At 38.2% G+C, this 26359-nt stretch overlaps 5 protein-coding genes and 1 non-coding gene across 9 annotated transcripts; 4 read left to right on the forward strand and 2 right to left on the reverse strand.

Annotated features, from left to right (window-relative positions):
* LOC112460000 (probable Dol-P-Man:Man(7)GlcNAc(2)-PP-Dol alpha-1,6-mannosyltransferase) lies at positions 1–5803 on the reverse strand. The gene is made up of 8 exons (XM_025024406.1): positions 5319–5803; positions 4649–4781; positions 4393–4566; positions 4073–4226; positions 3638–3782; positions 3128–3354; positions 2535–2783; positions 1–2457 (listed from the first exon to the last, which is right to left on the reverse strand). Exons 1-8 carry the CDS (start codon positions 5442–5444, stop codon positions 813–815), a joined length of 2853 nt encoding a protein of 950 aa, XP_024880174.1. The 5' UTR covers positions 5445–5803; the 3' UTR covers positions 1–812.
* A 1226-nt stretch (positions 5804–7029) lies between these two features.
* Positions 7030–9638, forward strand: LOC112460030 (pseudouridine-5'-phosphatase-like). 2 transcript variants are annotated; one of them, XM_025024448.1, is made up of 5 exons: positions 7030–7491; positions 8354–8516; positions 8592–8810; positions 8920–9152; positions 9306–9638. In XM_025024448.1, the coding sequence occupies exons 2-5, from the start codon at positions 8453–8455 to the stop codon at positions 9483–9485; spliced, it is 696 nt and encodes a 231-aa protein (XP_024880216.1). In that variant the 5' UTR covers positions 7030–7491; positions 8354–8452; the 3' UTR covers positions 9486–9638. The 2 variants fall into 2 exon arrangements, with proteins under 2 accessions (XP_024880216.1, XP_024880223.1); XM_025024455.1 differs by having other exon boundaries at positions 8396–8516.
* Positions 9615–16569, reverse strand: LOC112459989 (DNA polymerase alpha catalytic subunit). Its single transcript, XM_025024395.1, has 21 exons — positions 16487–16569; positions 15941–16147; positions 15329–15650; positions 14906–15236; positions 14449–14820; positions 13984–14334; positions 13706–13907; positions 13174–13442; positions 12907–13023; positions 12646–12829; positions 12434–12562; positions 12173–12348; positions 11855–12095; positions 11653–11792; positions 11351–11556; positions 10993–11257; positions 10711–10885; positions 10474–10640; positions 10093–10341; positions 9935–10010; positions 9615–9857 (listed from the first exon to the last, which is right to left on the reverse strand). The coding sequence occupies exons 1-21, from the start codon at positions 16500–16502 to the stop codon at positions 9637–9639; spliced, it is 4416 nt and encodes a 1471-aa protein (XP_024880163.1). The 5' UTR covers positions 16503–16569; the 3' UTR covers positions 9615–9636.
* Positions 16570–17156: 587 nt separating this feature from the next.
* Positions 17157–19575, forward strand: LOC112460038 (transport and Golgi organization protein 11). Of its 3 annotated transcripts, none has more exons than XM_025024477.1 (5): positions 17157–17259; positions 17990–18220; positions 18325–18419; positions 18489–18637; positions 18718–19575. In XM_025024477.1, exons 2-5 carry the CDS (start codon positions 17995–17997, stop codon positions 18923–18925), a joined length of 678 nt encoding a protein of 225 aa, XP_024880245.1. In that variant the 5' UTR covers positions 17157–17259; positions 17990–17994; the 3' UTR covers positions 18926–19575. The 3 variants fall into 3 exon arrangements, with proteins under 3 accessions (XP_024880245.1, XP_024880237.1, XP_024880254.1); XM_025024469.1 differs by lacking the exon at positions 17157–17259 and adding an exon at positions 17277–17521; XM_025024486.1 differs by lacking the exon at positions 17157–17259 and adding an exon at positions 17277–17515.
* A 590-nt stretch (positions 19576–20165) lies between these two features.
* On the forward strand, positions 20166–20272 carry LOC112460055. The gene has a single exon (XR_003041399.1). It is a non-coding gene; the product is annotated as a U6 spliceosomal RNA (small nuclear RNA).
* A 1557-nt stretch (positions 20273–21829) lies between these two features.
* Positions 21830–26310, forward strand: LOC112459935 (YTH domain-containing family protein 3). The gene is made up of 4 exons (XM_025024314.1): positions 21830–22483; positions 22725–22752; positions 23409–25168; positions 25273–26310. Exons 1-4 carry the CDS (start codon positions 22448–22450, stop codon positions 25315–25317), a joined length of 1869 nt encoding a protein of 622 aa, XP_024880082.1. The 5' UTR covers positions 21830–22447; the 3' UTR covers positions 25318–26310.
* The last annotated feature ends 49 nt before the right edge of the window (positions 26311–26359 follow it).

The raw sequence follows: 26359 nt of genomic DNA on the forward strand, positions 1-26359 counted from the left end.
TATTAAACAATTTCACTTTATGTAAAACATCAATACATCTGGTATATTACGCACGCATACAAACATACACACGATTACATATGTCATGCATTTACGTACATTATTTATATTTAATACCGGTCCTAATTTTGGAAGAGATTTAATAAGGCACTCAATTATACGCTGCAGATGTCGATATTATTCCATCAGTCTGTTAAATATTGTATAATGAATTTCGTGGAACTTGGAGATTGATAATTTATATCATTTTAAATTTAATTTTTGATTTGCTACAAGCGAGATGCGGCTTATCAAAATTGGAAACTTCTATGTTCAAAATAAGCAACACTAAATGCAAAAGTCGACGTAAACAGGCAACAGCTCATATCAGTTTAATGTTTACAACTTGTGGACGTATTTACATGTCCGTAATTATAATTTAAGACGTAACAAATAAAAATGTAATTATAAATAAAGTCAAAAAATGACTATAAGGTATATTCTTGCTGTACATAGATTAATATTCAGGCGTAATTATATTAGTAATTTTGCGCTCCGTGAAAATTCAATCATATTTGATATGAGTGTAGTATGCAAAATTGTACAGTATTTCCCCTTCAAACTATTTTCAAGCTATCGTAAATATCGTACATGAGTATGGAAAAGTCAATTTTATACTTTCCATATTGATAGCGCGAGCATATTACATATTAAAAAATACAATATTTTTTTATATCACAGAAAAACGTATTTACATTATGTTACAATATTACACACTTGTTCCGCTAGTAACATTTAATAGTTACTTATGAAACATTATTTAATAAAGTTTCTTATAATTCATCTCTAATTTTGCTATTTTTCTGTGAACTTTCTTTTCCACTAATATTTATATTATTTGGATTTACATTGGTTTCCTCTGCAATCGATTTTCTATGATTTTCTGATATATATTTGTTATTATGCATGTTGGCTGCACGTTCCTTCGGTGATGTCTTTTTTCTTCGTTGTATTAAAACCTTTAGAGCTTCGCTGAATTGTAATAATGTCTCAGCGATTGGCCGTTCCATATATTTAGCTGCGATTTCATCGAATTGATCGTCTTCCTCCGAGGTTAATTCGTGCTTAATGTACTTAAATTGATCTATTATTTCCTTAAGACTTTCTCTAGCATCTTTTACCATCAGTTGACCATTACTTTCCACAGAATAATCCATTTCCTCCGCTATGTGCGAATCGCTCTCCATACGTTTTGTATCATTTGTTGATGCCATTGTATCAGTATCATCATGTATGAAATCTTTCTCAAATTCCTTAAACTGATTTATTATATTCCTTATGCTTTCTCTTACATTTATTGATTTGGGTATCTTGGCATTTTCTTCTTTATCCTCTTCTTGTACAACTTCTGTCTCAGATAACTCTACGTCAATTTTATCTTGCGACTTTGCAATCTTTCTCGCATCTACTTTTATATCTACAATTTCATTTTCTTCTTCCACTGTATCTTCAGTTTGTTCTAGATTACCTGATTTTATTAACTTGATTTTACCTTTCTTTTGTGTAACAACTGGCTTCTGTATACTAAATTCATCATCTTTCATATGCTCTTTCACGATCTTAGGTTCTTCTCTCATTGTTGATGTTTTATCTGTAAGTGATGGTTCTTTTAACTCCTGTTTCAATATTTCTATCCCTTTTACCATCTCCGCTGTTACTCCTTTCTTCTTCATTGGTTTTATTGAAAGTTCTATATTTTTTTGTTCATCGTTGACTTCTCTTCTCTGTTTGGTTTCTAGCTTCTTTTCTTGAATCATTTTTTTAACAGTTTCCTTAACACCTTGAGTTTCTGGACGTAGATTTACACCGTTTTTAGATTTTCCCTTAATGATATTTTCTTCTTCAATCTTCGTTTTTTCATCAGGTTTTACATCACTGATATCAGAAACATCTTCCCATGTAGTACTTTCCATAGATGTCACGTTATCGTCTGGCAAATCATTAAACATTTCTACTTTTTTCTCCATTGTATCATTTTCAGTTTCAACTTCGATATCTGAAAAATTTGGCTCAATAGTTTCTTCGACCTTCTCAAGTTTTTCTATTGACTCCACAAGTTTGTCAACTACTTCCTCTTCAAGTGACGTGTTCAATTTCATGTTTTCTGTATCATTTACCTGGTTTCCAAAATCCATCTTTACAGAAGACCTTGATTTTGCTTTATTAGGATCATATTTGATATTCGATTTTCTTTTCATAATAAATATACATGGCTTCGTTCTAATCCTAATAGTAATAAGCGGTAGCATGTTGTGATTTAATGTTATATGCGAAAATCCATCGGTAGAATCAATAATATCATGAGTTCTTAGATAGGGCTTTATATTCGGAGAATACTTGCTTCTTGCTTCCACCAAGAGATGAGTAAACTGTAGCATTTCAGGATCATCGGTAGTGAGGTTCTCTTGTTTTGAATAACTGTAATAAGTGTTTTTTCTATTAAAAAGTACCATGACGCAGACAGTAAGGAACTTGTTACAGGCAAAATAACTTACATCCAAGAAGCATTGGTCTGTGTAAATCTTGATACCCCGGTTTGTGCGGCAAACACATCAATATGCACATGTACTGGTTCGATTGAGTCTCTCTCAAGTCTGTGTAACTTAGCGATTGCCAATCCTCCAGGATAATTAGAGCTAGCCACGCATAGTAGAAACATGGAGAATATAGCATTCAATACAAGATGACCAAAGACTAATATCGCTAGAAAACCATTCGACCACGTTTTTGTTTTGTTTTCCCATCTAATTTCCAACAAGAAATAGTTTTTAAATTATTACATTATATATAATTATAAAGATTCATAATCGGAAGCTTATTAATTCGCCATCAGCAGCTATAATCTGATCTCTATAATTAAATTCTAGAGTATTTTATTGATAAAGGAACAAAAAATATATATATTTAATTATTGAAAAAATATAGATTTTTCTTTATATCTTAAGAACAGAAAGCATAATAATAATAATAATAATTGTAATTTTGTAATTCTTACAATTATAAATACATTTTAAACAATTATTTTGGTAAATTAGAATTACTGATGGAAAATTAATCAAACTATAATTAAAATGAAACATATACTTACATTCTGTGGCAAGCAGCAGCTGCGCCAATATTCAACAGTGGAAATACGTATATTATGAATCTCAATTCCTTGTGTGGTAAAAATGAAAATATTAGGATGAATATGATAGCTGGAACAGTAAGCTGGCGAACTCTAGCATCCCAGATCATCCCAAAGGGAATTAGAAAATATGAAAATGCTAGACCTCTCGGCAATGCTGAATAAAAGTACCATAAAAATGGTGATGTCTATTCATATGTCAAGTTCATTTACGTACTGATTTATATATTGAAAGATTACAAATATCTGTTCAAGGATCTCCAATATCTCAATTAAAAGTGCATGTTTGAGAATTTATGGTAGGTGGCCACATATTATGACCAGAAATTTGAAAAAGTGCTGTAAGTAACCAATCATATTTCGTTATTTGATAGATCGAAAACAATTTTTTCTGACTTTACAATCCAAGATTTACCATCCGAGATATTGAGAATCCTTAACGGAAAAGTTTGTTGTGTCTGAAAAGGATACGCCCCATTCGCTGCTCTTATTAAGAATAGTGTTGAAATAAAACACTTCGCCTTCTGGCCACACTAACCGTCTCCAAAATATCGAATCTATAGTAATAGTAAGGGCTAAGAACAATACACCAGCTGGAACCGCAATTTTAAGTAGTCTAAAAATTATTATAAAACATTATTGTAAGCAAAGTAATTTGGAAAGGAATCGTATAAAAGATAGATATTTTTTAATGATATAAAACTGTAATCGGTCTTTCGTCTCGATGAAGATCCAAAGATACTTTCATGTTAATGTATTTAATACACATAACATTTAGAGATTTGACTTAAAAGCTTACAAATCTGTGCAGTTTTGCAGAAGACCCCTTGATGATTTTAATCATCTCTGTTTGTAATCTTACAGCCATATTAGGAATCAATGGTCCATGACATAATATGTAAATACCTTTGTATAGAAAGTTTCTGGCTCGCTATATCGTATAAAAGGAATAATCCCAAAAGTACGGCGAGTTCTGCTCTGAATATTATTATTGCTGCAGCCGACGACCAGATAAACAACACATGCTTTTGCCTCAGCCATCCAAATAAGGCCACTAATACTACAATATCAGTCCCATTAATTAAAAAGAACACGTGTAATTAATAATATAAATAATGTGAAATTATATGAGTTAAAACATTTTAAAATTTAAAGCACTGAAATATAAGCTCTTCAATTATCAAAAATGCATACATATACATATATAAAGAGTTTTACTTTATTACCTAAAGGCATAGCCATTATATTTGGCAGTGGACGACTAAGATAGTATATAAAATGATACTGCGACACAGTTATGAGCACAAACCACCTTGCGAACTGCAGCCCAAAGATTCTTTGTAAAGCGTGCCTGTATAACTTCAATGTACTTATTACCAATAATCCCAATATTGCTCTTACTAAAAATAAAAAAAAACTAATGTTAAATTCTTTATTTTACCAAAATATGTGAAATTATTATTATACCTAAAAATTACTTACCCACATACTGAGCAAAAAATTTATTGAACTTCAGGTAATTAATACCTGCCACCAATGGTGAGGCAAGACCAGATATGACAATAGGCCCCAAAAAAGAACGTGGCACGACTCCAGGAAATTCATGATGATCATACTAGAAAAATAACAAAAATTTGATTTGTTAATTAAAAATGTTTTGTGACGCTAAGCGGGAAATTATATCCGAGTGATCTGGCTTGCAATAAAAGTATATCTTTATTTTGTCTCTCAGACCTAAAGACAAAGCTGATCTACGTTAACCTATCTGAACATTTTTTATTTATAAATACAAGGTATTAAAAAGATCTTCAACCTTTTTCTCTGTCGAATCGTACGTACATACGCAAACTATGTATACAGATCAGGTGTTTACTAGAGATATTCATAGCAGAAAAGGCACAGTATTTAAATAAAGCTCAAAAAAATAAGAATTTGTCGGTTAATGCATTATAAATGAATTAGGGGCGGCATCAGCTGATCGCGAGTTTATAAATACGCGTACCACTCTGGTACTAAATATATAATGCGGCACTTTTTACGTGCTGGCTGCTCGATCACGACAGTCGGCCGGGACGGACAACGATCGTCGAGCAACTCGGTGTCCTCCATCGAGTCGGACAACCCGATTGTCGTTTAATGTTTCAGTCATTACCTCCGTTAAATTGGCACCGTGATAGAGGATATCGTGCATCGCCTGCAGGTTGAAGCTCTCCTCGACTTTCGTAAACGGGCTGAATACCAGGTGCATCAGCGATACCAAGATAACCAGCTGATCCATGATCACCGTTGTGCGTTTCACGCAAAGCGTACGTTGCCACTCGACGAACTGTCGGGTCTCGTCATGATAAATTCGACGTGTCGGCACCAAGGACACTTTTTCTTTCGTTTACCCTCAAACACACGGTGTAACCACGACGTTATTGTGCGGCCTGTGTGCGGCGGGCACCACGTATACAGTTACAAAAAACGGAGCGACTCGCGCATGCGTCACCACGCTCCACAAGTTGATTCTCGATCCTCGGCGGAAAGTCTCCGGAATCATTTCGTCGCATTTCGTCTCTCTTCCTTCTCTTAGGAATCTCCGGAATCTCTTTCTTCAAAAAGTCAATGTTGAAATAGCTATAAGCGTCTTCTTGCTCATTAAAGTCTCTAAACCTATAATTTATAATGTAATAAATGAATAAAATCAATCGAGTGGAAAATAATTTGATTATCTTTATACGTTATTAATTTCAAATCGTCTATTACGTTATTTTAAATCCTGGTCGAACTTCCATTGCTAACGGCTCTCGTTTTTGAATCTTTTGAGTTTCATCAATCTTATCAATCTAATTAAAACCCTGAAAATCGTAGTACGCTGTAATCCTGCAGAGTAGAGATTCATTAATCAAGAAGAATCATTCCGCGCCTCGACTCGCAGCAGCGACGAATTGTCTTTTGTATTATTGGTCCTTCCCGCGGAAATAGGATGCTCGTGACTTGCATTCACCTCCGGAGCAATTCTTTCGATCGCAAGAGAAAATATCTGCTTCTGGGTGCGGACGTCCATCAAACTACAAAAAGAAAATAAAATATGCTGCTGCGCGAGAAGATGTCTTCCTAAAGAATTCTTCAAACTTCAATCAACTCAATTAAAGACGATTTCGACTAAACTCCGAGTAACTTAATCGGCGATTAACTTGTCAAGCAATATTATACCTATCCCAGGTAGCAAGATGACATCTAAAGACGTCTTTTAATGACGTTAGACACGTATTAAGACAGAATTAATACGTCATTTGACGTCACTCTGCTACCTGGAATACTATTATTTTGTTAATGGATAGACGATAGACTAATTAATTTTTTGTTGTTTAATACATACGCGACATACAATAGATTCGGCAAATTGTGAAATAATTTACAAGTGAAATTTAACAAGTAATTCCGTCGGTTGAATTAATCGCCGTTTAATTGGAGTTTCTTCGAAGTCCTCCCTAATTCAATCGACAACATTACTCATAACAATAATATTCCTGCATTACATAATCGTCGTTCTTATAATCTAATCTATTTCTCCATATATATGTCACAAACGACAACAAGTTAATTAATTCTATTCGTATGAACAAAACAGTCTCAAGGATCACTTGATTACTACATTAGTTAATCGGAGTTTGGTCGAGGTCATCCAAAGAAAATTCATCTCGGTGTCATTTGCATCCAAAACCGAAGATCGTGACAGATCGTGTATTCCAGATGCCCGTTCTAGACTGGAGGATGATCCTACTCGCGGCTCATCCTAGTGCGAGTAGTGTAGATGGATAAAAATCATTGATTATCCGTGATTTTTATCCGTCTACACTACTTACTAGGATAAGATCATCCTCCAGTCTAGAACGGCCGGGCACGAGACACGTTTCCTCCGATCCGATTGCACGCGGCACGCGGCAAGTGAGGATTCCGTTGCGCAAGCTCGCCGACGAAGCGGCGCGGATCATCTGGGGTGACCGGCCGTCAGACCCGTGACAGCCAACAGTAGCGACGAAACATTCATAAGTAGTGCGTTTGCAGCCGGTTTCGGCCAGTTTCAGCGGCAAAAGCAGCCGGTGTGATTACTGTGATTCAGGATTCGCGATGTCACGTGCGAATCGAGACGTCAGGTAGAACTGGATAGTAAAGCTCCTTCTCTCACCATTGCCGGGATAACCCGATAATCTCGGTACTACTTGCAACTCCGTTTGATCTGTCGAGAGATCTCTCTCTCTCTCTCTCTCCTGCGCTCTTTCTTCGCTCGAAAGGCTAAAGGATTGACTGATCACGCTTCTTATTTATACGTTCTAAAGGTAAATTATGAAGATTGAGGCATGGAACAACAAGTGCATCAGAATTTGCACGCGCAATACCCACGTGAAGTTTGCATCGAACCGTTTCATTCTCATTCCTCCCCTTCTTCCTCTCAGCTTGCGGTCGATATAAAAAAAACGATATATATAGGGTGTCTCGAACGTACTCGTACTTATCACTTGTTACTTCAAGAACTTTTCTCTTAAACTAGAAGCCTCTAAAAATCAATATTCCTTACTAATAATAGTAGTTGACATAATTATAGTCAAATGTTTCTAAATTTTGTTTTTTCTGTGTCTTACATGGCAATTACCTGCAATAAATATTTTCTTTATTCCGACTTACAATATTTTTTATTATGAAAAATGATATACCTTGTTATATATTTATATACCTTTTATTATAAAACCTTTGTACATTTATCATGAAAACATCATACAGTTCTATATCAAAACATTTTGCTCATCCTATATGCTACATGATAATAAATGCTATAGAATATACTGTTATTTCCCCAAAAATTAATATAAATATGTGTATGATAGATCAAGAACAGCCTTAATATTCTCTGCGATATTAAAAACAAACGCTCTTATTTTGTTGAATACATCTTTTACAACTTACAATAACCGTTCTCGAAGGAATTATAGCACATTAAAAAATATACTTCGCTTTCGTTTCCTTCATTATAAAACTTGAAATCAAACAATTGTCTTATTATATAAAATACCAATTTTGGTAATCCAGATGTTAACATGACGAAGAAGGAAAAATGCATTAACAAGCGAATAACAGGTGATAGATAAGTAATAGATGAATGATGGTGAATCAAGGCAGTTGACGTAATAATACGTTTTGCAGCATCATCTTTTCGTTTATCGTCGCTGCTTCATCTCATTGCAGTCGTTGCGCTCAAGACACTGGATTTTCAAGTTTTGACCCAGGATTTAAAACTGCAAAATGTCCGTCGACGCATATAACACAGTCACGCACTGCATCTTCGATATGGACGGTTTATTGCTTGGTAAGGTATCGAGACGGCCGGTCAGATATCTTTCTGACCATTCGATTCGTCCTTATTGTCTGTCTTTTACTTCAGATACAGAATATCTGTACACCAAGGCTTTCAACCGTATCACCAATCGTTATGGCAAGGAGTTCACGTGGGAGCACAAGGCGCAAATAATGGGTTTCAAGAGCAAGGACGTTGCCGGATACATAGTTAAAATGTTGGAATTACCATTAACATCGGACGAATTCAGGCAAGAGATTACTGGAATCTATCAGGAGTTGTTTCCGCATACCAATCCCATGCCAGGTAATGCTCTAACATCGTAACACATCACTGATATCGGACTAAGTTGTTACGTAATTCTGATTGGTTTCCTGATACAAATTATACAATCCGTTGTGCACTGTGTTAATAGGCGCCGTTCGGTTACTGATGCACCTGAAAGAGAACAACATTCCGATTGCGTTAGCCACGGGCTCGGATCGAGAGAACTACGAGTTGAAAACGAGGCATTGGCACGATCTTTTTGAGCTCTTTCATCACAGAGTGCTCGGTGGCTCGGATCCCGAAATCGCGCGCGGAAAACCGGAACCTGACATATTTCTCGTAGCTGCCAAGCGTTTCCCCGACAATCCGGATCCTTCGAAGGTAACGTGACTTTCGGATACGGTCGTTTAATCATCAAGCGTAGCTTATAGAATATCATTTCGGTTAAGCATCATTCAGACTTGTAATTTCAAAGCTGATTGAAATCTAAGAGTCAATTATCTACAGTGTTCAAGACAGCAAATTTCTTTTTAGTGCCTGGTCTTCGAGGATGCGCCGAACGGCGTGAAAGCAGCACTTAACGCTGGCATGCAGGTCGTTATGGTGCCGGACCCGATGCTTCCCAAACGTTATACGAGCGAAGCGACCCTGGTCTTGGACAGCCTCGAGAAGTTTCAACCAGAGAAGTTCGGATTACCGCCATATGTGACGTAGTACATCCTTCTGTTGGTTTATCACGTGTGACACGGATTTCGTGGACGAAATCATCTTACTTTAAAAATAACTTAATTCGTAAAATTTCCTTAATCGCAATCTTTTGTGTTTCATTTGTATCTTATTCCTTAGCTGATTGGCATGTTTCTCATTAAACTTCTTTATCCGTGTCGTCGGACAGATCCCCCAGTTCGTCGAAATCCTCTTGCGAACCGGCACTGACAAACATTCCCGCGGGATTGGTACCGGCGTTGCTGAATATTCCTGTGATATTTACACATGAGAATTTGTTTCGCTTCAATTGTCTGTCAATTGCTTCTTTCAGTGTGTTGTACGCGGCTATCATATCCCGTGGACATTGAGATAACAGATCTGAAAACAAATTGAAACGCTTATTCTTATGTTTCTCTAAATATTGTAATATAATATGCGGCAAAAGAGATTATTACGTTTGTAAGCTGGTTGAGTAATGTCGAACATTTTATGGTAATAGTACAATTGATTGTACAGATCTGTTCCAGAATACTGAAAACGTACAAAAGTGTATATATATTGTATAGTTTCAAAATAAAAATATATGTGAAACTGATTCAATAAACCAACTTACAACTCGACTCATGGAAACGTCCTTGCACACTGAACAATCTGGAAACTTTTTCGTGAAATCTAACGGCAATCGTCTCGTTCTGTTGGAACAAAGTGGATTTTCGCATTCCAACCAGCCACTATAATACTTGCTAATTGCTTTTCTCATGGCAAGTTGAATTACATTCTGTATCACGTTTGCGTACTTCCAGGGTGGTAATTTACAGTCCTGATTGGGACACATGCTAAGTGTTAATTGGCGACCAGAATGCTGCAAAAAATAACATAAATATTGAACAATATAACCATCACAAAAAATGTTAATTGAGAAGATATGATAAAATATGATAAGATTGTAAAAGAAAAAGAATTATAAAAAGAAGCGAGAAACAGAGGCACTTACAAATTCTGTAACAGTATCCTTAATTATTATTTCGGTATTACATCGCTCGTTTTTACATTTAAATGTCAAAGGAAGACAATTATTGAACCTGTCATCGTTAATAGCCAGCGGTAAGTTCAGAGTTGCCTCGCAAGCTATCGTCTTCGGCTTGTAAACATATTGTAAACCTGGCGGACAAATTGGCACATAAAATCATGCATTATTCCATTTGTAGAGTCTACAGTAACTCTGAGATACCTAAATTGTTGGCTAAGAAGACGTCGTCGATACCCTCGATTGGGTCGCAGATTCGCAACACTACAGGGAATATTTGACTTAGTAGATAGTAATTAACGTCCACCTTTAATTTCTCATTATTCTTCACTTCGTCAATGTGATACGCTCGTTCCGTCGCGCTTGCATCGGTTCCATCCTAATGTTAAAATAATCTTCATTTCTGCCATCTTTTCGCAGATATTTTTATATTTCTATAATTTATTCGAAAAATTTGCAAATTAAAATTGTAAAATGAAAAGAAACCTCGCATATAACGTATGGCAGTGTGTCACCGGCTTTCCACATCCGACCACCTGCTTTATTTAGTCTGAGTGCCACCATAACGTGAGACAATTGTTTTTTATCTGGATACGCATCAGGATTTTTCGACAGTTGTTTAGTGATAACAAATGATGACAGTGGTGCCGTTCTCTCCTTTACACTTTTCGCAACGTTCTGCAGAATTTGCACAACTTGTTCCAAACGCGTTTCGCTCGAGTGATCGCAGAGAAGTATGTCCAAAATTTTTCTAAAAAAGAAGAAGCAAGATAATTCAAATAGATTAAATAGATTAAATAAAATTAATGTATGAAAATATATTATAGCACTTATATCTACTAACTTTCCAGTATCGCAGGCCAACGGACACCAGTCTCTCCTCACAATATCCAGACCCTTGTGTTCCTGCGCCATTTGTATTTGACCATTTGGTAATTTCGACATTGTAACTGCAGCGTATTTCTTCTTTTGCAAAAGCAACAGATATCGGAATACCCCGTCGATATCTAATTCAACTTTCTTGTATCGGTTGTTGACTTCGCGCATAATCTAGAAAATATTTAGTTCTATAATGTCGCTAATGAACATAAATGTAGGAAATTATACGAATTAGTACAAAATTATACGATGGAATATCCTTCTCACCTTTCTGCCGATCGAGAAAACGTCATCGTATTCCAAAATGTTGGTATTTATCATCAGAGAATCGGTGTCGCCATAAATTACTTCGTATTGCAGTTTCTCAACTAAATGCTTCGTATCCTCCAGAATCTCCCTACCCTTGGCTGAAGAACAGTAAATGCTTCATGTTAGCGGCGTTTTAAATATACAATATTTCGCGTCTTACCCGTTATCAGAGCGGCGAGACCTTTAGCGTAAAATCGACAATGCGTCGCCCCCAAACATCCATACATGGAATTGGCCGTGAGCTTCAACGCCATTTGCCTGATATGGTAATCCATTTTCTGTTCCGGCGATAGATTCGGCGCTTTCATGAGTTGCTTGATCTGCTGTCTGCTTTTGACTAATTTGTGAATCTCCGTCGGGATCACACCTGGCTCCAGATTTGACTCGGGAATATTTAATTGCTGCACCGTGCAAATTACGTTTTAGTCGAGAGTCGAGATATTTACTTCACGATGTTGTTTGCATGTAAGAAAATTACCTCAACGTCGGCATACGCCGCACCGGGCACGGTGGTGAAACACAAATTGTACTCTTGTATAATGCTCGGATACAAGGAATTGAAGTCCATCAGCAGTACAAGTTTGTCGTAGAAACCTTTCTTCGGATCAAGTACGAGGCCTCCAGCATACGCCGCAGCTTTCCTACGCGGGCCATCTAACATATATCTAGCATTAGCACACCTAGTACACATAATAATTTGGTAATAACGACAATGTATAAAAATATATTGAGATCTCACCATCGCCTCGCCCCTTCTTTTCAATTTTCTTATCCGGCGTTATGTAATCTTTCAAATTAAAAGCATGTAACAACAGATATTCGTTTCTCTCCGCTCTTCCGCCTAATAGCGTCCTTGATAAAATATTACCTATATTCATTCAATTCGCAAAATTTAATTATAATTGCATCATTATATTTTATAAATAAAATGAAAAATATAATGAAATGTACCTGCTAAACAAGTGATTTGAAGCGCGAGCGGTATAACGTTGAGATCCATCACTATAGTCATAATGTATTTTGCTTCTTTTAACGTCACATGCATTAGATTTAGCACTTTGTCCGCTGTATTGAAGAACAATAGAGTTTCCGCTGGCGTGATCTCTTTACATTCGTGTTCCTTCGTCTTTAATACCTAAATATTTGTCAAAATTAAGTTGTTTGGTCGGATAAACAACATAATACCAATATTACGAGTATCGTATGACTTACTGCACTGCAGAGTGATTGCAGATCATAACTTCTGACTTTTAAGTTCAATTCCTTCGCCGAAACTTGTATATCACAAATTGGACGACCAACGAATGCTTGATTAAGGATTATTTTCCCCTGTATAAATATTACATGTGTTATTTTATGTTAAAGAAATTATCTTATTTATATGCCAGTTATATAAATATAATTTTAATGTTTTACGTAAATATACCATACTGATTTTACTATTTTAACTTTAATTTACTTAAGAATTATGTATTTTACCCGAAGTAGGGGAGGAGTGGTTGATTTTAATCTTCCCATTCTGTTCCAATTGGATACTTTTAATGTAAACATTCTCTGCATCAAAACATCAAACTGAAATGCGCAGTCGTAGCCTATTATCAAATCGGGATCCGCTTTCTGCATTAAAGTTAACAACTCTTCGAGTAACTCGCTTTCAGTTTCGCATTTTATTACTTCGGTATTCGGAACTTTCAGGAAAGCATCACGAATTTGCCGCGGCCACGGAGTATCTCGTGGATGTGTGACAACTGTAAAGAATTGCAAATTAATTACACAGCCCTCATTAAGACATTGTCAATGTTTTGGCAGACGAATGAAAAAATATAATATCTGCGAAGAGTATTTTAAAGATAAAATAAAGAGTGTCTTGTTATCTAAGCCAACTAAAAATCTTTTTTCTGTTTCTAAATTACAGAATAAAAAAAATATTGCCATTTTAAAATGTTAATTTAATTATTAAAAAAAATGAAAGAAACGATTAATAAATAATGCAACGCAAAAGCAAACTTACAGCAAAATTGACGATCATAAGGCGGCTTTGGTGGTTCCTTATCGACATTGTACTTATGATTAATTAACACAGCAACCATTACTACTTCATTCTGCAATTTTGCGTTCAAAGACATCCTCACGTTTAGAGTCGCTATCACCATTGGTGGCTTAGGTTTTTCTTGGGAACACAGCGATATATTGTCCATGTCCGAAGTAACCACCTGTTGCATTGTGTAGTATAAAATATACTGTATCAAATTTATTTTTTATTGCTATATGATAAATTCGTTTACATACTATCTGTGGACACCACGCAACTCGTCCTGCAGTAGGCGATATATTCTTAATGTCTAACCAGCAAGGTCCTTTAATTTTTCGTTCTATAAGCAACAACTCTAATGCATTCACTGTTGTGCCAAAGACACGTTCTATCGCCAGACCCGAGTAATTAGAATCAATTGCCGGATAGCGTGCATTATATCTGATTTCCAAGTAGTCTGAAGTTTTCGGTGTACCCTCCTTTTCAAAGGCATAATGCTTCTTCACTTCTTTCAACTTAAACTCCGTCATATGCAGTTTGTTGGCATACTCATCGAACTCTTTGTACACGTCCTCCATAGTGGTTAATTGCGATTCGGTGTTTTTTATCTGCAATTCACGTAAAAAGAAACTGTATTTGATTTAATAATAATTAAGAAGTACCAGTACATTCATATCGAATAGATTAGAAAAGTAAAGGTACGTTAAAAAAAATATACATACATATTTTCTAGGCAAGACATATATTCTCCTTGGTATAGAATTCACCATAACGCAACACGAACAGTACGTATCGTGGCTTGATACATAAGTCTTGCCGAAGAGATACACAGTTCCAGGATTCTTGTAAGGGTTTTCGTAGGCATCCAGATAATAGAATCTAAACACCTCTTCCTCCTTTTCCGCATCTTTTGTTTTGATCAGTTGCGGTGCTACTTCCGTCAGATCAACGGCATTACCGATTTTCATACTTTTGACAGAAGTCTTACATGCAGCTTTTTGTACATCTATCCCATTTTTCTGAGATATAATGTTTTTCGCCGACGATGAGAAATCCATGTCCATGCTTCCATCATCAAAATCTATAGTAGATAGCTGCAATATATTTTATATATACATATATAGCTTCGTTTATCTTATTATTTTATAAATAATAAAATAAGCTAATAAGACAACTTACATCTCCGACACATTCACTAAGATCCACCGTAGGGCTATTCTCCTCCTCGATAATCTGACTTGCATTCTGCTCAATATTATTGGATTCTACTGGTTTTCTTATGCTTTGGTCTTCTGGCTTTGACTCTTTAATTTTTGAACAATTATTTGATTCTGCTGGTTTACTTATGTTCTTCTGCGGTGCATCAAATATTACACTATCATCTTCATCTTCAATTATCTGGCTTTCACTTTGTGTAATATTATTGGATTCCAACACGATTTTCTGCGGCTTTTCAGATATCACTTTATCAACCGGTTTTAGATTTGTAGATGAAGACTGATATGTTTGCCTATAATAAATGTGTATATGTTTATAATTGACTTCTACAAACTCGATATAAAAAAGCATACATAGTAGTACAAACAGAATCCATTGACTTACGTAATGTTAGAGTGAATCGTATGACAAAATTTGTTCTTGCTGCCTCCTGGTTTAGGACTATTTGTTGTCTTTTTACTCGCAGAAATCTCACTAAGCAATTCTCCCAAAATATCATCATCTTTGATCTGAGTTACATTAGCATCTTTCTTAGAAGGCATATTCCTAATCATACTTTGAATATCCCCTTTCTTCTTATCATCTTCCTTTCTTCTTTTTCTAGGTCCAGTCATGTTAGGCCTTTGTTTTCTCACTTCTTGGATGCTCTCCTCATCCAGATCATCATCAAAAACTTCCCTTCCATCTTCAATATAACCGCTTTCTCCTTCAACGTTTTAATTCAAATTTAATATATACATACCTTTTTATAGGCAGAATTAAATATGTTCTTATAATCCAGATAGCACAGTGACGTCAAATGACGTATTAATACCGTCATAATGCCGTCTTAATGACGTTAGAGGGCATTATGACGGAATTAATACGTCATTTGACGTCACTGTGCTATCTGAGAATATATCTATTAAGCAAGTTATTTTTTCAATGTAATCTACTTAAATCTAATTTAATAATAAAGCATTTTTTAAGTAATCAGTAAATATGAGAACTTTATACCATCGTCGACTATCCAATCGTCCCGTTGGCGCTTTAGAACAGTGTTACTGTACTCTTTCTCATCCACTTCGTCGTAAACATTTTCTAACTCTCCAATCTCGTACTTGCGCTTGCTACCACCGCTCCGAGCCTCCTTCAGTCTTTCCAGAGCCGAGAGTCTACCAGTCTTATCGACCTTCTGACGCCTGGACCTGCCGGACGTAGACGCTAAAACATTGTTCAGCAAGATAAGACTACAGTGATTATCTTAATTGTACATACGTAATAAAATAACAATGTCATATAGGTACAACGCATTCTAACTGTATATCATTTATGGAAGAACTGTTCTTTCAAATTAAACTCAAATTATAAGGATATACTCAATTATGCTTGTCTACTGAGTTATCATTTATAGAAATACATGTAAACAAAAGATATGGTAAGTATCCAAATTGAAGGTCCAGGGCAGTTCACGAATATAATGCATTTATCGCGATGGGATACTCGGTTGAAATTGTACCGCCGTCTCATATTATTCTCTCGATCACTTGGCGATCTACCTACCTTGCGAATCGTCCATTATCCTTCCCGTAAATCGCGTTTATCAACACAAGCACGCACGAGGCATTCGTTCCGTGACAGTCTCGAGTGACCCCATGAGTTTTGGCGGGAGATGAATCGATCCCCGGCGAGAGAACCTCGCGATATCGCGATTCAATTCGATTCGAGATCATTCGAGTTCTGAGTCGTGAGTGAGGTTCGTTCTAAAATGGAATTGGGCGCGTTCAGCAGAACAAACCGCTCAGTAGCGATCGAACATATGATTGGGCGCGTTCAGCAGACCAAGCCGCTCAGTAGCAGTCGAACGTGATTGGCTCTTACTTTTAGAACCAACCAATCAACGCAGCGTGTTGATAAGACGAACTCAACAGTTGTGTCTGCTGAACGCGGCCATTGGCTCTTACTTTTAGACCGCAGCGCAGCGTGTTTACCTATATTTAATTTTTTTCAAAATTAATGACTATATTGTAATCATATTTACTGATCCTTTCTTTTTTCTTTTCAACGTATCCTGTTGCGTCAATATTATAATTTAGCTTGGACGTGATGTAAACGGGGAGCGTTGCAAAACGTGACGTTGAAATTCAAATGACGCCTGATTTTCGCGCGTTGTTCAATTTCGTCGACGTTCGACGTCACGATTTCAGGCAGAACGGTGCTCCGTTCTATGTCGTGCTCCATGCTCTCGAATTTCAACTTCAACAACCCGTCAAATTTCGTAACGAACTTCAGACAGCGAAGGTTTTATATCTAACGAGCCGCAGGGTGTCGAGAGGGTAAATATATATTCTCTTCTTTACGGTGGAATGCTCGTGTAACAACACTCGTCGATTGGTCGCTAATAATATGCATCTATTCATGATCGCTTTGCGGATGGTAATATAATGCCGGACAATTTCGGAGCGACCCGAGCCTCGATAATGACTCCTAACCGCGAATCTAACGTTTTCCACGGATGAGCGAGTGATAAGGGAAAAAAGAAAGAACAGAAAAGGACTACGCAAAACGCTGACTTCTGGTCTCGTCGACTATGTCTGCGTGAGATGTGTTTATTGACAAGGAAATATTTCTTCGTTGCACTTGATTAACCTATTTAAAGAGAGCAATTGTCCTTTTGTAAATTGAGATGAAGGTGACATGAGTTCTGTTCTATTTCAGCCGAACTTGTTGCACGGTTCATCTTTCCTCCTTTTCTTTCCAACGTGAGAAGTAAAAGAGGAAAGATGAACACCGTGCAAGAAGTTCAGCTAGAACGAACAGGCCTATGGTCAACGTGTCAGCAAGAACCATTGTCTTCCTCGCATTGTCATTGTATATTACGGTTCAATATTTGCACATTATATTAATTTGTAAACAGTCCCATTTGAAAAAACGCACTTATTTTGTCCGTTATTTTTTGTAATAAACGGTTTTTCAACATGTCAATGTGTCAAAAGTGACATAGCACTTTTATATTTTTGTAACGTTATGTAGTCGATTGCCTTCATAATAAAAATGCAATTTCAGTTATAATGTCAAAGACGCACAGTCCAACGCATTTTAATGGGGAAATAGATAACTTTTACGATCCAAACTTTTCTGTGGACATCAACACGCGGATGCGAGTTCCGAAGAGCATTCGTGTAAACGGAGATTACCCGGACGACGATATTGCTATCACAGATAGAGCTACGTGGAATCAAATACCTGCTATGGAGAAACTTGAAATGCACGTGCCAGAAAGGATTCTTGTTGTCGGTGAGACGATTCTCAAACGATTAAACTACTTTCGCGTTTGTTACGGAAATCTTTTATTACGCTTGCTCGTTTGCGATGGTCTTACATAAATTTATCTATTGCAGGACAAGAGCAGCATGTTGGTACCAAGGCACCACCGCCAGAGATTGTTTTAGAAAATGCTGTAATGCGCACCGAACCTGCTATAGTCAGAGTACAGGTAAATATACTAAAAAAAAAATTTTACAAGTCGATAAGTTTGTCATTAAATATTTGTCGTTGTCAACAGACACCTCCGAGAATTTTGACTCTGGACAATCATTACTTCCCGGCGGTGGATGAAGAGGAGCTTCTTGAAGATGACGATGAAATCATAAAGCCAATGGAAGTAGCACCTAAAACATATAATGCAGAGACACAGATAACAAGACACGTCAGGTAGAGACCTCTTTACATTACTAGAACAGAATATTTTGCAGAATATTTTATTTCTCATTTGGTGTCGTATCCTCACATAGAGAACAAACACCCTTTAATCCTCTCGACGTGTCTCTACCGCCCAGCGAGGAAGTTCAGCACTTACGTCGTCAAGTAGGTAAATTAAACCGCAGAGTGATGGCACTCGAACTAGACATGCTACATCGTCAGCAGAGAGACAAGCTTCTGTATATCGCGACTATAGCATATTTTATTCTAAAAGCCTTCTCCTGGATAACTAGAAACTGAAGAGAGTTGATAGAGAAGGAAAAAGGGGTAAGAGTAATGTCAGAGATATTTATTTCCTTAGAACAAAAAATGTCAAAAACCAACATCTCGAGCCATTCTTGCTGTAAGAAAGTATAACCAAAGACTTTTTATCAGCGTCTCGTGTGTCATTGGAGATAACGGTACAGCATATGTGTGAATGTTTCTATATCGTACGATTAGAAAGACAGATGACAAGTGTAATGATCGATCATCTCTCTTACCGTATTAAAAGTAAATCTCCCTTAACTTTAAAGGATATGTATGTACTCTATTAGATTTGACAATATGTATATGTTATTGTTAATGTATATACAGCATTTTTGGGGAATTAATAAACTGGGTTAATTTTCATATGATGAATATACCAAATGATAGTCGCACATATTAAATTTGTTAAGCTGAGTATCTCATTTTTCTATATTCTCAGTATTACAATGACATTCTTAGAAACAGTTTATTTGTCGGTGCGATATCGTGAAAATGGTATTTATTCGATTGCTGTATTTATTCGATTTAGTACGACTTATTTCTAAGTAGTTGTTTCTTCTTTGTGGCCATAACACTTAGAATTGTAATCCTAACATATATTGTGACTAATGAGATCAATAAAGTTATTATTATCAAAATTTTATAACATTACAATTAATGTATAAAATTATGTAATTAGGAACAATCTGTACTTATGAGACTCCACGAGTCAACATGAAAACCTTTGTGACAAATTATATTTATTTTTGTACTTCATACTTTTTGTCATTTGGATCACTTATAGATAATTGCTTTTGAAATCATAATAAAGTGTATTAATATATTTTGCAAAATTTATTTTTTATTTTTTTATCATATTAGTACAAGACTTGGTTTCCTATATATTTTTTGGCAATCTAAAAAAGATTATTACAATAATGCATGATTGCATGTAATTTTGATCATCGATAGTTACTGACGGCGAAAAGTTTTCACATAATCCAAATTCAAAGATAAATAAAGGGGAGGAAAACGTACTTGCTTCGGCGATACATATAAAATTAGGACAATATAGAAAACACATTAACGTATAAATATATTTATAATATATAATAATTATATAAAATATAATCTAAAAGTAGTAGTGCCCGATTTCGCCGTTAGACGGCGAAAACTTGTAACTTTTTATTTCTCGTTAGTACACTTGTTTGTATTACTCAATATATAAACCCTATTGTAAGAGCGAAGTAATGTACTTGCTTCGGCAGTACATATACTAAAATTGGAACGATACAGAGAAGATTAGCATGGCCCCTGCGCAAGGATGACACGCAAAATCGTGAAGCGTTCCACATTTTTTGCTACCTGGGGTAGCGATCACGTAACTTTTTCTCTAAAGCGGAAACGTGGAAAGTTTCATGTAACTATCTCTTTCTATTGGTGTTGAATAGAGAGAGATAAACTTTTCACTTTTCACGTTTCCGTCCTAGGGGAAAAGATACATGATCGATCTTCTGATATATATTCATTATTTATTCATTATTATTTTTAATTCATTATTGTATATTCATTATTTAATTTAATGAATGAATATTATATTTTATGACTTATATTATAATATATATGATTTATATTATACGATTATTTATAAACTAAATGTCCTAATGATTGAAATGATAAGAAGGCGCGATTAGTTCCATGGTTATTAATTGATAATTAATGGCACTTGGCATCACGAAAGAATTAATGTCTATAATACATAAAAGTTTTGTTTATCGGTGTGGTGGAAAAATATTAATAAATATTAATAAATCTATAATTTAAAAGGAATACTTAAATTTAAGTTCCACTAAAATTAAATAATAATAAAATAATTAAAATAATATTGACATAAATTAAAATATTAAAACTTTAGATGTTCTCTTTTAAAGAATTAAGAATATTCTTTAATTTATTATACTTAAATATTCTTGGAGTATATTTTTAAGTGTTAGTTTAGCATTCTTATGTATTAATTCGTTTGATAAAAGCATTAAAATTTCTTTAGACCCGTATCCGTAGTCCGTTCTTATTTCAAGACCGTCTTAAGTAATGTCTCAAGATGCTAATTACGGCTCCGATATCTAATTATGATACATCTTAAGATTGTACTTAAAACGGTATTAAATATAGAGAACCGACTGAATACCGTTCTATGAATACCGGCCTATAAATACCGGCTTTTATGAATACCGGCCAAAGTTAATGACAACAGATTTATTCGTATGTACTTTTTGGCCGAAAATGAACGTTTTTTTAAAGAATCTCTATATGAAATCGTTTGTATTTCGTATGAAGATTTTTGAAGTGCAGTTGAAAAAGTTTGTGAATCATTCATTTAATTTTAATTAATTATTTATTTTTACACCATGCATTTAGCCGAAATAGATAAACTAATAAAAGTTTTTATATGGAATCGTTTGTACTTTCTATGAAGAGTTATGAAGCGTGATTAAAAAGGTTTGTGAGTCACCCAAATAATTTTAATTAAATATTTATAAACTCGGTAAATCAATTATTAGCTCGATTAGCCGAAATACAGATTTTTAGTTAATCATATTTAAAGAAGAAGGCGCTACTTGTTCCCGAAATTCCATTGACTGTCGCACCACCTACATATGTAGGTAAAATGCATGGTGTAAAAATAAATAAATAATTACAATTAAACGATATGATTCACAAACTTCGTCAATTGCACTTCAAAAGTCTTCATACGAAATACAAACAATTTCATACAGAGATTCTTTAAAAAAACGTTTTACGAATTCACGAATTCTTCTTCGGAGTGCGGTCGCGGAGTCGTCGTCGGCTGGGGAAAACCTAGGGAAATTTGCCTGAAATCGCGGATCGACATGCCTGCGAGCGCGAGTGGAAACGGGAGGTCAGTGCACGTCACGTAGTTGTTGCTCGAAGCCGTCGAAGCCGAGGAATCCGTTCGGTGACTTCGGTTCGGTCGTCGTTCGCGGTGGCTCGTCGGTGCTCACAAGTGGGATACGCAGCGGAAAACTGTTCTGTCGAAGACCTCCCGAGCGGGCCGGGGACATTTGGTGCGCGGTCAGGCTCGGTCTGCTCGCGCTCGGTTCGCGCTCGACGGCCACGGCTACATCGGGCGAACGCGCGCGCGCGCGCGTGGAGGAACAGCGGGAACCGTGGTAGAGAACCGCGGAATCGCGGACGCCGTGCGCGACGACGACGACGACGACGACCCGGAGGTGTGTGTGAATAACCGAGCCTACCGCGAGGAAACAACGTCGGCGAGCGAGCGACAGTGAACGAGAGTGAAAGAGAACGGACGGACGATCGCTGGATGTAAACGAGCCTCGCGATCCCAGCCGGTGCAACCCTTTTCGACTTCAACCGCCTACTCTGTCCTAAGAACCTACCTCGTCCCCTCCGATACGGTTGCCACCGCCGCCGCCGCCGCCGCCGTCGTTCGACGCCCGCCGCCGACGTCGACGACGACGACACGCGAGGCAGCCGCGCGAGTCGCAGGTTATGTCAAGCGGATTGGCAGGCGCTGTCTCAAACCAGGTCAGTGTGTTGTGTTGACGCGCTACGCGCCGCGCCGCGCCGTGCCGCGCTGCGCCGCGCCGCGCCGTGCCGTGCCGCGCCACGCCGTTATTGTTGCCGCTACCGCGGCAGACAACTGACACATTATCATCTCCCCTCCCCCTCCCTCTTCTCGTACCTGCCTGCCCCCCTGCCACAGTCACGCTGCCGAGGGTTGGCACTTCTCTAAATTTTGTATGTTTTTTCATGCGACGGCATGCAGCGGATGAAAGGACAAACCGGCAACCAAGGTGAGTACCCCGCCAGCAACTGGCGCCGACGACTTCCCCTGCCTTCCTCCTCGCTGTCACTCGGACGTCTTAAGATCCCTCGTAGAAGGAGCGCGCGTTGAATGAGAGCAGCGAAGAGCGTACTCTTTTATTGGAGGATAATGCTACGTTAAACGTTCGGACGCTCGGAGAAATATAGTTGTGTATACATTGAAGTACTGATAGAGCCGAAGAATAAGTCTTGTTGCCTGGGTAATGAAGAAATTGAAGCTGGCAGAATGTTCTTCAGAATGAAATTCAAAGATTTAAATGCACTGTATCGGTAATCTGAATATCTCTGTAGAATACGACGGTGATTGATTTATCATTAGATTTAATTTCAAACCTTTCAACTTGCATAACTGTAATTATCGAGTTAGAAACTTGTCTCTTGTTAATTTACTTATCTGAATGATGTAACTCCAATGTAAGGTAACAATAAAAAGTTGTGTAAATCATCTTAATCGTGCTGTTCTAGTATCTGCAATGCGAGTTTATATTTACTTCGGGAAACATGAAATAATATTAACAATATCTTTGTGAGGGACGAGCAATATCTTGGCTGCTGCTTTATCACGTGTGCCTAATCGCTACGTATACCTTTGAGCACTGAGTAAACGCAGTTCTGTTTCGGACAGTGAGCAATGGTCCTAAGGAACACCAGCAGCAACAGCAAACAGAGCATGCCGCTGGCGAGGACACTGGTTTCGACTCGTGGCGGGGTGGCAACAATGCTCAGCATCACTCGAGTTATCCGATCGGCACCGGCGATCCGTACAGCCCGTACTACGCCGGTACCTCGTTCCCTTATCAGACCTTCGGCGCTGGCGACGGCACCTGGTCGAACGGCACCGATCCGGTCGCCTTTCTGTCCGGTTACGGCGGTCAAATAGGCCACGATGCCTATGGCATGGATGGCATGTTCTCGGCGTCGGCAGCCGGTGGTGGTTTCAGCGCGTTCGGTCAGCCGCCATTCAACTACTTTCATAACAACGGTGACTTCAATACATGGGGCACCCCAAGGAGAACCAAGTATGAGGACTACTATCAGCCACCGCGCGGCAACGAGAGCTATGTTAATCCGGCGGCGAGCGGCACCGGCGAGATCAAGACCATTGACCAGGGCGTGCAAGGTCTGTCGATCGGCGGCAGCGGCGGTGGTGAGCTACCACGGCAGGATCAGCAGCATCCACAGCAGGCTACGGCGCAGCAGATCAAGCCCGAGCCGAAGGAACCGAGAAAGATAACGTGGGCGAGTGTGGCGAGCCAACCGGCGAAACCGGTGCCGCCGCTCTCGTCCTCGCAGGGAATGAAGAAGAAGGCGGGCATGCCGCCACCGCCTATCGTGCCGGGCAAGCACAACATGGACATCGGGACGTGGGGCGAGGGTAAGTCTTCCGCACCGCCGCCGCCTACGGCGCCCCCGCCACCGCAGGTACAACCGCCGATTCCGCCACCGCCGCCGCCCGTTCAGAGGCAGCAACGACCGCAACAACCCCCACAGCCGTGCTGGAACAGACAGCCGTCGGTGACGGCGACGCCACCGATCCCACAACCACAGTCGCAAACGCAAATTCATATGCCGCCGCAGTCGCAGCAGCATCAACAGTCGCATCAGCAGCACCATCAGCAACAACATCAGCACGTACAGCAACAACATCAACAGCAGCAGCAGCAGCAGCAACAGCAACAACTTGCCCAGGGCAATCCATCGCATCCGGTCCTCGACGAACTAAAAGTGAAGAACGACTACAATCCTGTAGATTTTGATCAGACCGCACCTGGCGCGAGGTTTTTCGTGATTAAATCCTACTCGGAGGATGACATCCACCGGTCCATCAAGTACGAAATTTGGTGCAGCACGGAGCACGGTAATAAACGGCTGGATCAAGCTTACCGGGAAGCGAGTCGCGAAGGTGCGCCCCTTTATCTGTTTTTCTCCGTAAACGGATCCGGTCATTTCTGCGGCATGGCGCAGATGGTCTCCCCTGTTGACTATCAGTCCAACAGTAGTGTCTGGTCCCAGGACAAGTGGAAGGGTCAGTTTCGCGTCCGTTGGATATACGTGAAGGATGTTCCCAATGTGCAGCTGCGACACATTAAGCTCGAGAACAATGAGAACAAGCCGGTAACCAACTCGCGAGACGCACAAGAGGTCCCGCACGCGAAAGGTATCACGGTACTGCGTATCCTGCATACCTATCGCCACTCCACGAGCATCTTCGACGACTTCGGGCATTACGAGCGCCGGCAGGCTGAGGAGGATCAGCGCAAGGCTCCACCCACTGTCATACAGCATCACCATTCTTCCTCCAATCACAGGAACAGGGGACATGCCTCCGATATGTCCAGAGATCACCATCAGCACGGTCACCAGCCTCATCTGCATCAGCGCAAGGTAGATATCCGTTGAGTTTGATCTGTACTACGACAACGAAATTATCTCCAAAACGAGAATGTTCGCTCACGGTCATCTAATGAAATCATCTTATTCTCTTGCAGGAGCGCGGTGGTGGTCGTGGTGGTAGAGGAGGATCGCGCCAGTAGCGCCTGATATTGCGGAGACGTAATGCCGTTAACGAGAGTAATCGATGTAAAGGAAGCACGCTACGACTAATAATCACGTCCTACCACTTACCTTTGCTTTCCTGGATCCACGATGGGCTTCTTCTGTTTTCCTGTGAATCGAACATTCGTTGTTGACCTCGGCCGCGTTGTTCTTTCGTTGAAATGATTAATCCGATAATCAGATTACACTAGCATCGCGTCGGCATCATCGTAAAATAATATATAACCACAACTTATGAGGAAAAGGAAAAAGAAGAGAGGAAACGGAGAAGGATAATACAACAATTTCGAAGGATATTTGATTAAACTCGCTGACGATTATAAAGTATATAGTGTGGTGTTGCGTGCTATTCATCGAAAGGTGTTTCTTAAACGTACAAATCATAAAACAGGACAGAAGACAGGAAGAGAGAGGAAGAGGGGGGGGGGAAAGAGGGAAAGAAAGAAAACGCGGTATAGAAAAAAAAAAAAAAATAAAAACTGTAATATGTGGACTAATCCTTGTAAAATGCTTAAACTTTTGTTGAAAATGAAAAAATCTATACAAGAACATTATATTATAAACAAGTGTCATTTGGATTGGTTATATATCGTTTTAAATACCAATGAACATTCAATCTGGTGCCTGCAGCTCGACAGAAGGGTCGAATTTCCCCTTAATTGTTAATAAGGTGCAGGGGCTTGTTACAACGTTTTCAGTTGTATTTATAACCATCATGCTTCACAAAATGAATTATACAGAAAATTATTGGCGTTTATTTTAGCGCGTATTCTATATCTGTATTGCGAATATATCATCTATTATTATATTATTCATGGACTACAGAGAAATGAGTTGAGGATAATATAACGCGAAAAGTGAAATAATATTACAATTAATCTACTGTAATGTACACATGTACTGTAATGACGACGATCATTATTATTGTACCATTTGATGACGTTTCACGAGATATGATTCTTATTGTTAAACGCATGTCTGTTTTTTCATTAGATGATTACATTCTTTACAACGATGGCA

The sequence above is a fragment of the Temnothorax curvispinosus genome, unplaced genomic scaffold (genome assembly GCF_003070985.1).
Source record: "Temnothorax curvispinosus isolate PA1 unplaced genomic scaffold, ASM307098v1 QBEX01001101.1, whole genome shotgun sequence".
NCBI classification, from domain to species: Eukaryota; Metazoa; Arthropoda; class Insecta; order Hymenoptera; family Formicidae; genus Temnothorax; species Temnothorax curvispinosus.